The sequence below is a fragment of the Sceloporus occidentalis genome, unplaced genomic scaffold, assembly GCF_023333645.1.
Source record: "Sceloporus occidentalis isolate IW3139 unplaced genomic scaffold, rSceOcc1.0.p SCAF_2, whole genome shotgun sequence".
Taxonomy (NCBI): domain Eukaryota; kingdom Metazoa; phylum Chordata; class Lepidosauria; order Squamata; family Phrynosomatidae; genus Sceloporus; species Sceloporus occidentalis.
Genome location: NW_028316982.1, coordinates 57,831,593 through 57,844,739, shown reverse-complemented (window position 1 = coordinate 57,844,739; position 13,147 = coordinate 57,831,593). Strand labels below are relative to the sequence as shown.

General features: G+C 45.7%; 2 protein-coding genes across 2 annotated transcripts in view; one reads left to right on the top strand and one right to left on the bottom strand.

The window, feature by feature from the left end:
- LOC149318378 (uncharacterized) overlaps window positions 1–4,041 on the bottom strand; it is a 29,718-nt gene extending 25,677 nt beyond the window's left edge. The window contains exon 1 of the mRNA XM_089509566.1: window positions 3,877–4,041. Within this exon, the coding sequence (XP_089365692.1) occupies window positions 3,877–3,978 (102 nt within the window). The 5' untranslated portion in view covers window positions 3,979–4,041. The remainder of the gene's footprint in view (window positions 1–3,876) is intronic.
- ARHGEF4 (Rho guanine nucleotide exchange factor 4) overlaps window positions 1–13,147 on the top strand; it is a 226,773-nt gene that overhangs the window by 4,995 nt on the left and 208,631 nt on the right. The window lies entirely within an intron of this gene.

Genomic DNA, 13,147 nt, shown 5'->3' with positions numbered 1-13,147 from the left:
CAAGCCTTTAAACTGTGACTAACAAAAAGTTTAACCTAATATTTCTAGGGGAAATGTGCTTTATTTAAAGTGGTTTCCATCCCTGGATGTGTACATATGTTGCTCACCAAGAAAAAGAGAATGCATTTTGCTGTACTTTTTGTTTTAACATAAAATGTTATATCTAGACATATGCAGAATTGCATTGGCAACAATAAACTTACCAGCCATAGCAAAAACACTGAACCTAGTTTATAAAGAAAAGGCCAACGGTGGAGAATCACAGTCCAGCTGCAATCCTATACACATTTGCTTAAGAGTAAGACCTACTGAACTAGCAGAACTTATGTTTGAGGAGACATGTATAGCATTGGACTGTTATTTAACCTAACTAATATTCAAGGATGTGTGTCAAGTCCATAATAGTTAGCAAGGACGGCTGTCAAGCCTATAACAGAATGTACATAATAGTTGTACATTCATTATCACACTTCTGTTATATTTCTAATGAAGTTTCATTTCATAGTAAATACAGTGGTAATAAAAAACCAGAAAATACAAATACTGAATTATCATATGATGTTTCAATTGTTCTTGCAGCTAAGCTTCCTTGCCTTCCATTTGCACATAACATGGTTCCAGAATGTCCCTCTCCAATTAAAACACACACAAACTATTTGGAGTTTACATCCTTTCCCTTCTTTGTCTTTGCACAAAGCAGCTGGCATGAGCAATGACCTCCTGAGAGTAGAACCTTGCCAGAACTGCTTAATCAATATTCAACAGAGTTAGTTGCTCATTATGCAGCCATTGATTATCTCTGGAAGTTGCTCGCTGTGCATTTCTCATTCTTCACTCTTTTCTTCCCCCACCACACGCATAACTGCGCATGTACGCACACAAACATACCTCCCACAAGGCTTCCCTTTTGTGCCTGGCAGGAAAACAAAACCTGCAGCAAAAACCCAGGGGGACACCCACCCACTGAGGTCAGGGAATGGTATGAATTCCAGTGGGAAAGGAGGGGTGTGAGGAACACCCTTTTTAAATCCAAAGTATGCCTCCCTTTAAATGCTAAAAACAGAAGAAAGGAGAGGGAAGGTTCCACCAAATTCTGTTAGCAGCCTACTGTGGCCAGTGTAAACTCTGCTCTGCAAAGCAAGGAAAGGAAAAGATATAGAGCATTGGACACATCTTATCTGTTGCTGCCTGTAACAATTTGAAATGCCACTGAACTTGGATCAAAGCAAGCCATTTCTAGCATGCTTTGTGCTGCATCCAGCCTCAGAGGACTGAATCATTTGGTCTTCTTATCCTTTGGTTCTAGCATAAAAAAGGAGGAGGAAGAGAGCTCCCTGTGGTATCAAATAGTCAGAAGTACACACTGAGAAGCAACTGTTTTGCCCCCTAAAGTGAATGTTGAACACAAAGTGCTGTACAATTATGTTGCTCAAGTGCTGTACAATTATGTTGCTCACTTTCTAGCGTGAAGTCAAAATGAAGTAAATTCAACTTTTGGAAGAGTTTCAAATACCCTGAACAATAGCCTTGGATCAGTTTGCACAAGTGTTTAATTTCAATTTGTATATTAGTTGAGGTAATATCCACAAATATGCTTCCATATAATTAATCTCAATGTATTATAAACATGACGTGATTTGAATGTTGCCAAAAGACTTACATGTTGAGCTCAGAATTTGTAACTTTTAAATTATGATCAGTTTAGAAGATACGAATCAAAATACATTCATCATTATTCTTATTTACAGTTATCCCTAAAATAACCTGATTTCTTCATTTTGAATATTTTACTGAGACACTGGCCACTTCTCATTTGACAAACTAAAATAGTTCTTGGGAGATGTGTGTTAATAAATTGAAATGTATAATGGTCACTGCAGATCCAGCCTCTTAACAACAAAAATTGGTTCACAACTGACTATTTGTAGAACTTGGAAAAGTTACTTTTTTGGACTAGTGTGATATGGAGCCTGGCTTTTGAAAGATACACTTTAATACACCCTAGTGTCTGCCAGTTCAGAGCCTGAAAAGTTTCTTTTGGGAACAACAACTTCCCTAATCCCCTAGCTAGTATGGTTGCTGCTTACGCAGGCTGTGGGAGTCTGGAAGTTGTAATCCCTGACAGTGGCATCCCTAGGATTGGTGTTGCTTCATGCGGTAACTCATGGTGTCATCCCCTGCATTAACCTCCTCTCATACTACGCCATACAGAATACTTAGTAAATATTCTTCGTAATATTTACTTCTAAGTCATAATTCCCACTGAATGCAATGGTAATAGTTGTGACATAAACAAAATTAAATTTATACCATTACGTTATGGTATCATACACACATAATAAATGTGTTTACATATACATAGTTTCATATGGTTAAAGTGAAATTTTGGTAAAATGTGATGTTTTTAAAGAAAATTTTAAAAAATTGAAAATTAAAAAATTAAATTTGTTTTAAAATTAAAAATTAAAATATGAAATTTTATTTTTTTTTAAAAAACTTGAGGCCTCTCCTTTCTCTTCCCAGTGAGCCTCACCCCCATGGGTGAATGCCACAGCCCATTTTTGGCAATGTATGAGAAGCAGTGGGGTCACCCCCGTTTTGGGTATCACCTGGTGCAGTTCGAAGCCATCACACTCCCTAGTGACACTACTGGTCCTCAAAAGTACCTTTCCAGGCTTTGAACATTTAGACCTACAGTGCATTAAAATTCAAAGACATAGCCATGTTAGTCTGGATCAGTATGCAAAGGGATATTGTAGGACAGGGGTAGGCAACCTTTTTGACCTGGGGGCCGGCTTGCTGTTCCTCAGACAACTGGGGGGCCGAAGCCAATAAATAAATAAATAAATAAATAAATAATATAGGACAACATTTTCAAATGTAGGACACATTTTTTTAAATGGAGGACATGCAAAAAAATTGATGCTTTTTAAAAAATGTTAATATAAATGCATGTTTCTTAGCCATGATCAAAATAGAGGACATTTGGGCATTATTCCTAGACAGATGACAGAAATGTACTTTCCTTTTGGTCAACCCCCCTCCCCCATTCCAAACAGCACATTTGGGCATTGAACATGGCTTTACTTAACATGGCCTCTTGCATATTTCAGAGGCTTACTGCATAACCAAACTCTTTGGGTTTCACACTGAACATGAGTTCACATGGCTATGCATATTTGACATGTAAAGCTGGTTTAACAAGAAGTGATTTGCCCTTGGTTTCATGTGTCTTGCACCAACTATACTTCTCAGAAGTGTGTACTTGGTCAAGGGACTTTGGTTTTTCTTCACTGCGCATGAGTTTGTAAAAATCAGAGCAACTTTCATTGGCCGTGCCTCAGAAGCTGGCTGATATCAATATCACCATCATCACCACCACCATCATTGTCACAACAAGGCAGCATTATAAGGACAAAAAACACACAGAAAGACAATTTGGAAAGTCACACTCTCTCGGCTTCAGAAAGTGTGGGCCCATATCACAAAAGCTGACTGATATCAATAAATAAGGGGTAAATATATAAATAAGGGGAAAATGTACATGGGAATACAGTTGCATCCAGGGGGAAAATGGGCATGGGAATACAGTTGCATCCAGGGGGAAAATGGGCATGGGAATACAGTTGCATCCAGGGGGAAAATGGGCATGGGAACGCAGTTGCATCCAGGGGGAAAATGGGCATGGGAACGCAGTTGCATCCAGGGGGGAAATGGGCATGGGAACGCAGTTGCATCCAGGGGGGAAATGGGCATGGGAACGCAGTTGCATCCAGGGGGGAAATGGGCATGGGAACGCAGTTGCATCCAGGGGGGAAATGGGCATGGGAATATAATTAATTACATCCAGGGGGAAATGCATATTAGAAATGGCACCTTCTTCCTCCTCCTCCTCTTGTTGATCATTTTTGGAGCCAAAGGGAAACAGCCGTTCCTTTCCCTTCCCTCTGGGCCAGAGGTCCTCCTCCTCCTCCGCATCCTCCTGCTCTTCCCAAGTTTCACTTTCTCATTGAGGCTGGCCAATGGCAGAGTGGTGCTAGAAACAGCCCCGCCCCCGCCATTTTTCTATTGGCCAGCCCCTGCCAGGCTCCCTGAAGAGAAGGAGCTGCTCTTTGCAAGGCGTGTGCAAACAAGGACTTGCAGGAGGTGCCTCCGGCCGGGGGAAGGAGAGCACAGAGGCAGAGGAGGAGGAGGCAGAGGAGGCTGCCGACTGGCCCAAAGGCCTTGGCGGCGGCGGCGCCTGCGGCAGGACCGTGCGGGGGCCGGATCTGGCTCCTCCCCGGGCCGGATCCGGCCCGCGGGCCGTAGGTTGCCGATGCATGTTGTAGGACATTTGAGACTAACTGAGAGGGAAAGAAATTGTTAGCATCAACTTTCATAGACTAATCCTACTGCATCAGATGCATGGAATGAAGTGTCTAGTAACAGACATTTATAACTATGAATGAGCAAAGTGTGTGTGTGTGTGAACAGCAGTGTAGAAAATGTGTCTTTCAAAAGCCAGGCTCCATTTCACAGGACAAACATATGTTAGAGCCAAACATATGTATTGCTTGGATCATTATGGTTATTTTTAATGCTTGGGAAGAGTCTTTGTGGTGGGGGTGGTTAAGGCACAGGGAAGCTGATGTTTTTGTCAAGGCAAGGTCATTTTGTTGTTGTAGCTGTTGTTGTGTGCCTTCAAATCATTTCAAATTTATGTTGACCTAAAGCAACCTGAACCTATCATGGGGTTTTCTTGGTAAGATTTGTTAAGAAGTTTGCCATTGCCTTCCCCTGAGGCTAAGAGTATGTGACTAGCCCAAGGTCACCCAGTAGATTTTGATGCTTAGTGGGGATTTGAACCCTTGTCTCTAGAGATAGTCCAGCTCTCAAACTACTACACTAGGCTGGCTCTACAAGGTCATGTATCAGTCTTCAAATAACACAAGTTTTTTACTTTGCTGCTTCTGCTTTTGTTGTTAGTAGCACTGTAGATGTAAAAAAAAGATTGGGCAGGTTTTTGAACAGTTGCTTGATACAAAAGCATACAATTTAGCAAATTGTATGACTTTGACACTTTTATGGGTTTCACTATATAGAAACAAAAGAAGGGCACATGTTTAGTGTCTAATTTAAATTGGCATCAGCGGTGGCAGTTCAGTACCACACATTTCAGAGGACTGAAAATAAGTGTGTGTGTCATTGATTAACAACTGAATTGCTCTGGGTAAAATATGATCATATTGCCCTCTGGTGGCTGATGAAAGTTCACCTCATCAAAATAAACATTTCTGGGTGAAGGGTTTTGATGATTTTGAAGTCATATCTGAAAATTTCTGATAATCTTGAATACTATGCAGATTGGTTTGTTTTATGTAACACAAAATTGCAATCAATTCTGTTTGCATCAAAGTGTATTAGATGAATATAGCAGTTGTCAGGGCTATACCTGTAGACAGAGTAAACATCTGAGCTTTAGGGGTTTCACTGTGCATGCTATTGCCATTATTGTTATTTCTGATGATCCAAAGAAGATCTTCTGATCTCAGGTGGCATTTACAGAAGCTGGCTAGTGAAAATATTTGCATACAAATATACTAGCCCTGGAACACATCCTGCATTAAAATCCTTTCTCAAATCTTTGGTGGGAAACTCGAAGCTGAAAACTAATCAGATATTTCCATAGAAATTAACCTATTCCTGCAGAGATTTGTTCTCCCCCCTTGCATTATAGTATCAAATTTTGATATGAGGCCATTACAAATTTAATATTTGAATTTGAAAATGAGGAAGATATTTTATTAGCCTTCAAAGGTATACATTGTTAAAAACATAAGAACCTTGCCCAGCAATTCATCTATTCTGTTATTCTCATTGGTCCATTAGATGCCATTGGGAAGCCCACAGTAGCCTTCTCTTTCCACAGCATGGTCCCTGTGGTCTCTTCCAACTCTATGATTCTGTACTGTCATTAAACTGGAGGTTGTGTAGCCATAATGCCTAGAAGTCATTGCTCATGTATTTTCTAATTCCTTCTTAATGCTATCTAATGACATAGGTAAAATATAATAGCCTTCCCTGTCCTCTCAGTGGGGAGACCAGACAATGCATGGCCCAAAACCTGGTTCTGGTGCAAACAGAAAGGATGGTATTCTGTTCCTTCAGCACTAAAACTGGAGTATACCATACTACATATTACAAACCTCCCTGTTTGCTCCGGATCTTCCTGGAAAAAACAGAGTCCTCTGTACTGATGCTCGGCAGATGTTTTAAATGCATCTTGTTGTGCCATCCCACACTGCTGTTGCTGCAGCATGTTGCTTCACTCTGAGGTCAGAACAAGATGCCTAGCCATGTGATCAAAGCTGGGCTCCTTGTTTTGACCTCAGAGTGAAGCGACACACTGCAGCGGTGCCACCAGGCAGAACAGCAGGACACAGATGTGAACAGCTGTCCAGCATCAGAACAGACTACTGAAGTAATGGGGGTGGGGAAGTTGGGGCAGTTGCCCCTGGAGTATCCTGGCCAGTGCAAACCAGACCTAAGTTTACTAAATTTACTATTTAAGGAGCCCTGGTGGTACAGTGCTTAAATGCCAGTACTGCAGCCACAATGTTGTGAGTTCGATCCCAGGGCTCCAAAGTTGACTCAGCCTTCCATCCTTTCATAGATAGGTAAAATGAATACCCAGCTTATGGGGCAATTGGCTTACAGACTGTAAACCGCTTAGAGAGTGCTGACTTCACTATTAAGCAGTAAAGAAATGTAAATGCTAAATGCTATTGTTATACCCTGTGGCTAAAAATGTCATAAAATATTGAAAATCCTGTTGGTGTCTTACATATGGTCATTTTTGTTTGATGTGCAATGGCCACATTCACATCAAGGTCATGGATCTGTGCATGCAGTCCAATTATGCATGCAGACATGCATTCTCAGCCAATGTATCTATCTGCCTCTGCTGAAACTAGTGATAGTACTCTTTTAGTTGTACATCTTGTTGTGCAATGTTACAATTCTCACTGTACCGCACATAGTTATGCCACAGTCCCTGATACGTTGTGTGAAAAAGTAGTTTCTGTTATCTTTCCTGACTCTGTTATGAATCCATTTCTTTAGATGCCCTTGAGCTCAAGTATAATGAGAAAAGGCAGAAAACTTCACTCTGTTCAATTTCCCTTCATCATACTATTAGTCCTATAACATCTAAATTATTTTTCATTTCCCACCTCAAAACTAAAAGACTTCATATGTGATAGCTTCTCCTCCCGGGGGAAGAGCTCCAGCCACCGAATTATTTCAGTTGTCCTTTTCTGTGTTTTAAAAAACCAAACTTACATTAAAAAAAAAAAAAAAAAGAAATGACAATGAAAACTGTGCACAATATATCTATTATGACCTGCCCCTGGCCCTCAGACCACTCAGTGTGATAAAGATGATGTTCAGCCTACTTTCTCAAGATGAAAAAAAGGCCCAATGCCTTATTCAGAGCTCTCCAGGACAGAGGACACAGCCTTATCTCTGGCTTAAACAATAGTGAGAAGAACTTTCTGACAGTAAGAGCTGTTCAACAGTCAAATAATGCTGCCTTGGAGTGTGGTGGAGTCTCCTCCTTTGCAAGTTTTTAAACAGAAGGTGAATGGCCATCCATCAGTGGTGCTTTGATTGTGTATTCCTGCACAGTAGGAGTTTGGACCGGATGGTCCTTGAGGTCTCTTCCAACTCTATGATTCTAAGAGGGAAATCCACAGCAAAATCTCAGTTTTCTCAGCCTTGCAAAAATCTAAGACAAATCATGTAACAACCCTATAATGGGCTGGGCTGATGTGTGGAGCTAACTACACTAAGGGTCATATTAGAACTTTTAGCTGATCTCATCTGTCTGCTCTGAGAACATCCACTTCTTGTTGGCAGTACCAACATGAACATAAGCCTACAGGACTTCCCTAGAGCTGTCCAAGGTACTGATTTTTATCTACCTTTTGCACATGAGGGCTTCTGTTTTGACTTTGCTTGTTGAGACTTGACTTTACCTGCTTGATCAACTTAGCCTACCATAGCTTGACTTAGCTACCTTGACCAGAGTTTACCTGCCTTGATCTGATTCCATCAAATGTTAATCACCTCCCCTGCCATCTCAGGCACCCACAGAATGGGATTGTACCATTGTATTACAGCATTGTGATAGTGGCAATTTTGCTTTTTCTTTTTATTTCTTTCCTAATACTCTGTAGCATCTTCCTCTGTCATCACTAATGCACACTGAGATTTCACTTTCACTGAATCACAAAAACAAGATCAATTTTTTAGTTAGCCAATGTAAGCATGACTTCAAACTTTTCTATGTTAGCAAGTTTGGAGAAGCTCTTTTGGAATTTTATACAATCTGGTTGAATGGCAGTTTGGGGTCATCTGCAAAACTCAGAAGCTGAGCTGGTGGGTCCTCATGATAGGTCTTTCTCTGTAGCAGCAGCTCGACCCTGGAACTCCCTCCCAACGGAGATCAGGCTGGATCCCTCCTTTTTTAGTTTCTGCCAGGCTTGTGCCATTTCATGTAGCCTTTGGCTCTTAAAATTATGGTTTTCTGTTTGGACTATTTTTAAGCTGATTGCCTGGTTTTAGAAATATTTTACAGAAGAATTTTCAGTTGGATTTTAGCTATTTATTTAATGTTTTAAAGTATTAATAGAAATAAATAAATAAATAAAACTTTTATTTATATACCGCCCTTCCATTGATCAGGGCGGTGAACAACATAATACAAATAATACATACAGTAAAACATTTTAAAAACAATAATAAAACCCCCGGTCAGCTCTCCAAATTGCCGTCAGCAAGAGAGAGAGGCCATCTAGGACTTCATTAGGGGAATGCAGTTCGAAATAGGAGGGTCTTTAACTCCCTCCTAAACTGAGCCAGGGAGGTGGCCGAGCGGAGCTCTGTGGGCAGCGTGTTCCAAAGGGTCGGGACAACGATGGAATACGTCCTCCTCGATGTCGAGGAGAGTTTAGCCCCAGGTACCCTAAGTAATTGCTGCCCAGAAGTTCTGAGGGTGCGGGGTGGAATGTATGGGGAGAGGCGGTCCTTCAGGTATCCTGGGCCCAAGCCATGTAGGGCTTTATAGGTAATCACCAACACCTTGTACTGTGCCCGGAAGCGAATAGGCAGCCAGTGCAGGTCTTTGAGCACCGGTGTTATGTGGCTGGTCCTGGAAGTACCAGTGACCAGCCTGGCCGCCATGTTCTGTACCAGCTGTAGCTTCCGGGTATGATACAAGGGTTGCCCCATGTAGAGCGCGTTGCAGAAATCCAATCTAGAGGTTACCAGAGCATGTACCACCGTTTCTAAGTCCCTCTGGGCCAGGTATGGGCGCAGCTGGCGAATAAGCCGAAGCTGGTAACAGGTGTTCCTGACCGTCACATTCACCTGAGATGTAAGGTGAAGCGACGAATCAAGAAGCACCCCCACACTGCGCACGGAGTCCTTCACGGGAAGCGTGATCCCGTTCAGGACAGGTGGAACTACCGCCATTCCTGGGCCAGGGGAACCTATCACGAGTACCTCCGTTTTCTCTGGATTCAGGCTGAGTCGGTTTTTCCTCATCCAGCCCATTACTGACTCCAGGCATGCCACGAGAGGAGAGACGCCATCCTCGGTCACTGCATCAGTCGGAGACATAGAGAAAACTATTTGGGTGTCATCAGCATACTGATAACCCCGCGCCCCATGTCTCCGGATGATCTCTCCCAGCGGTTTCATGTAAATGTTAAATAGCATGGGAGACAGAATGGCTCCTTGAGGGACCCCAGTTGTGAGGGCCCTCTTATCGGAGCACACGTCTCCCAGCTGCACCATCTGGAACCTCCCGGAGAGGTAGGACCGGAACCACTGGAGCGCAGTGCCCCCAATACCCACCTCAGCCAGGCGCTCCAGAAGGATACCATGGTCTATGGTATCGAAAGCCGCTGAGATGTCCAAGAGCACCAACAGGGACACGCTTCCCCTGTCGATGCCCAGACGGAGATCATTGACCAAGGCGACCATGGCCATCTCAACCCCGTAACCCGCCCGAAAGCCAGTTTGAAATGGGTCCAGATAATCCGTTTCATCCAAGACCGACTGAAGCTGGATTGCAACCGCCCTCTCGATCACCTTCCCCAAAAATGGCAGCAGCGAAACTGGCCGATAATTTTTGTGTACCAGGGGGTCGAGGGAGGGCTTTTTTAACAAAGGTTTTACGATGGCCAATTTTAATTCCGATGGAAATTGCCCTTCCCTCAAAGATGTATTAATAATCCGTCGCAGCAACGAAGTTGCTGCCGGTCCCCCCTGCGCTGCTAACCATGAGGGACAGGGATCGAGAGAGCAGGTTGTCTTCCGAACACTTCCGAGGATCTTGTCCACATCATCGGTACTCACCAACTCAAACTGATCCAGTATAATGGAGTCCACGGAGGCTCTGGACGCCTCTACCCTAGGTTCTGCTCCAATGCCAGCGTTAAGACCTTCGCTTATCCGAGAGGTTTTATCCGCGAAGAAGTTGTTAAATTGGTCGCAGCAGGCCTTAGAAGGTTCAAGGATCTGGTTCTGGGTGGGAGGGAGCTGAGTTAGCTCCCTGACCACCCTGAACAACTCTGCTGGACGCGACTCCGCGGACACGACACGAGCAGCATAGAACGAATTCTTAGCTGCTCGTATCGCCTCTCCATAGTCCTCCAAAAGGCGGTCTAGGAGAGCCTTGTCGGCTAAGCGTAGGTGTTTCCGCCAGCGGTGCTCTAGCCGTCGCAAGACCCGCTTCCTTGCCCGGAGATCTTCCGTATACCAGGGCTTACGTTTGGAAGCAGGCTTGAGAGGGCGCTTGGGAGCGATGCTGTGTATAGCCCTAGAGAGACCGGTATTCCAAATACCGGTCAGGGCATCAACAGAGTCGCCGTCACTTCCAACCATGTATCCCTCTAAGGCTTCCTGGAACCTTTTGGGTTCCATCAGCCTTCGAGGGTGGACCATCCTAATAGGTCCACCACCCCCGGGGGGGTGGTCTGGGTAGTGGCCCTGATTTTTGCCTCCATGAGGAAATGATCCGTCCATGACAGGGGGGAAATATTAGTTATTTCCGCCCATGGATTTCCCACATCCGAACAGAAGACCATATCAAGCGTATTACCCGCAAAATGCGTTGGACCCTCAATCAGCTGGGACAGGCCCATGGCTGCCATGGTGTCCATGAATTCCCGAGCCGCACCGGATGGAACATAGCTGGCCGTAAGAGCGATGTTGAAGTCACCTAGGACAAGTAGCCTGGGCGTCTCCAGCATCAGCTCAGCGACCAGCTGTGTCAGCTCGTTAAGGGAGTCCGCTAGCGCACGGGGTGGCCGATGCACTAACAGAATCCCTAGACTATCCCTAGCTTTTAGGGTCAGGTAAATGCACTCGATAAAGGACGTCTGTCGGATGTGGTTCCTGGTAAGAGGCAAGGTGTTCCTATGTATCAGAGCCACCCCCCCCCCCGCTCACTTAACCTGGGCTGGTCCTTCACCGAGAACCCAGCAGGGAGGGCCTGTGCCCACACAGCATCCCCCTCAGGCCCAAGCCAGGTCTCGGTAATGCAAGCCAGGTCGCAATTAGAGTCATCCAACAGATCGTGGAGGATGTGGGTTTTGTTGTTGATCGACCTGGCATTGCACAGGAGCAGCGACAGGGTTTGTGGCATGGTTGGAGTGTCCCTCAGGTCCCTTTGGTTGGGAGGGGGACAGGAAGGAGAGATAGATATGATGCATCGATCCCGCCTTCCTCTGTAACGCGAGTCCCTTCTCCCACCGCCATACCTTCCCTTGCCCAGCACTACCTCAATGGGAGCTCCGCTCATGCCGCTGTTATCCCCCTCCTCCCCAGCCCACGCATCCCCCGTATCCATAGCTTCCTGCCCCCCTTCCCCTGCAATAAAAAGAGCAGAGGTTAGCCACTTCAGGCATCCCCTGCTCTAAAGCTGACAACCTTACAGCCTCTTCTAACTCTTGCGCCGATGGAACTGCGCAGCTGCGCAGCTGGAGTCCTCCAAACAGTCCGTGGGCGACCTCCCTGGGGCGGTGTGCAGATGCGCACCTCCGACACCCCAGAGAGAGCCGCCCGGCAGCAGCAGCTTGGCCCCTGGCTCGGAGTCCGGCAAGAGAGGGAGGCGTGGTGAAGGAGGAGTCCAGGCAGCTGGATTTCAGCGTGTCGCTGCCACCGACACGCCCCTCGCTCCACCTCCCCCCAGGTGTCCCTGGTCTGGTCCTCCGAAGCCTCCTTGGAGCCGCAGCAAAAACAACAGAGGAGTCCTCCAAACAGTCCGTGGGCGGCCTCCCTGGGGCGGTGCGCAGATGCGCACCTCCGACACCCCAGAGAGAGCCGCCCGGCAGCAGCAGCTTGGCCCCTGGCTCGGAGTCCGGCAAGAGAGGGAGGCGTGGTTTGTGGCTTTTACCTGCAAGCAGGCCTTAAGAAATGCCTCTCTCACAGGCACAGCCCCCTCACAGCCGAGCAGCAGAGTCTGGTGGTGGTCTGAGGCTTTTACCTGCACGCAGGCCTTAAGAAATGCCTCTCTCACAGGCACAGCCCCCTCACAGCCGAGCAGCAGAGTCCGGTGGTGGTCTGAGGCTTTTACCTGCACGCAGGCTTTAAGAAATGCCTCTCTCACAGGCACAGCCCCCTCACAGCCGAGCAGCAGAGTCCGGTGGTGGTCTGAGGCTTTTACCTGCACGCAGGCCTTAAGAAATGCCTCTCTCACAGGCACAGCCCCCTCACAGCCGAGCAGCAGAGTCCGGTGGTGGTCTGAGGCTTTTACCTGCACGCAGGCCTTAAGAAATGCCTCTCTCACAGGCACAGCCCCCTCACAGCCGAGCAGCAGAGTCCGGTATCAATGTGAAGTTGAAGGCTTTCATGGCCAGCGTCCAAAGTTTGGGTTTTTTTTCCGGGATATGTGGCCATGTTCTAGAAGAGTTCATTCCTGACGTTTCGCCAGCATCTGTGGCTGGCATTTTCAGAGAATGCTGGAATGGAAGAGAGTTGGATGTATAGATACCATGTGACCCTGGGTAGGGAGGAATGATTTCCGTGTTAATATTCATTTTGCATCACTGTGGGGGCTCTGGTGATTTGCGATATGATAGATAAGTGCCACAAACAAACA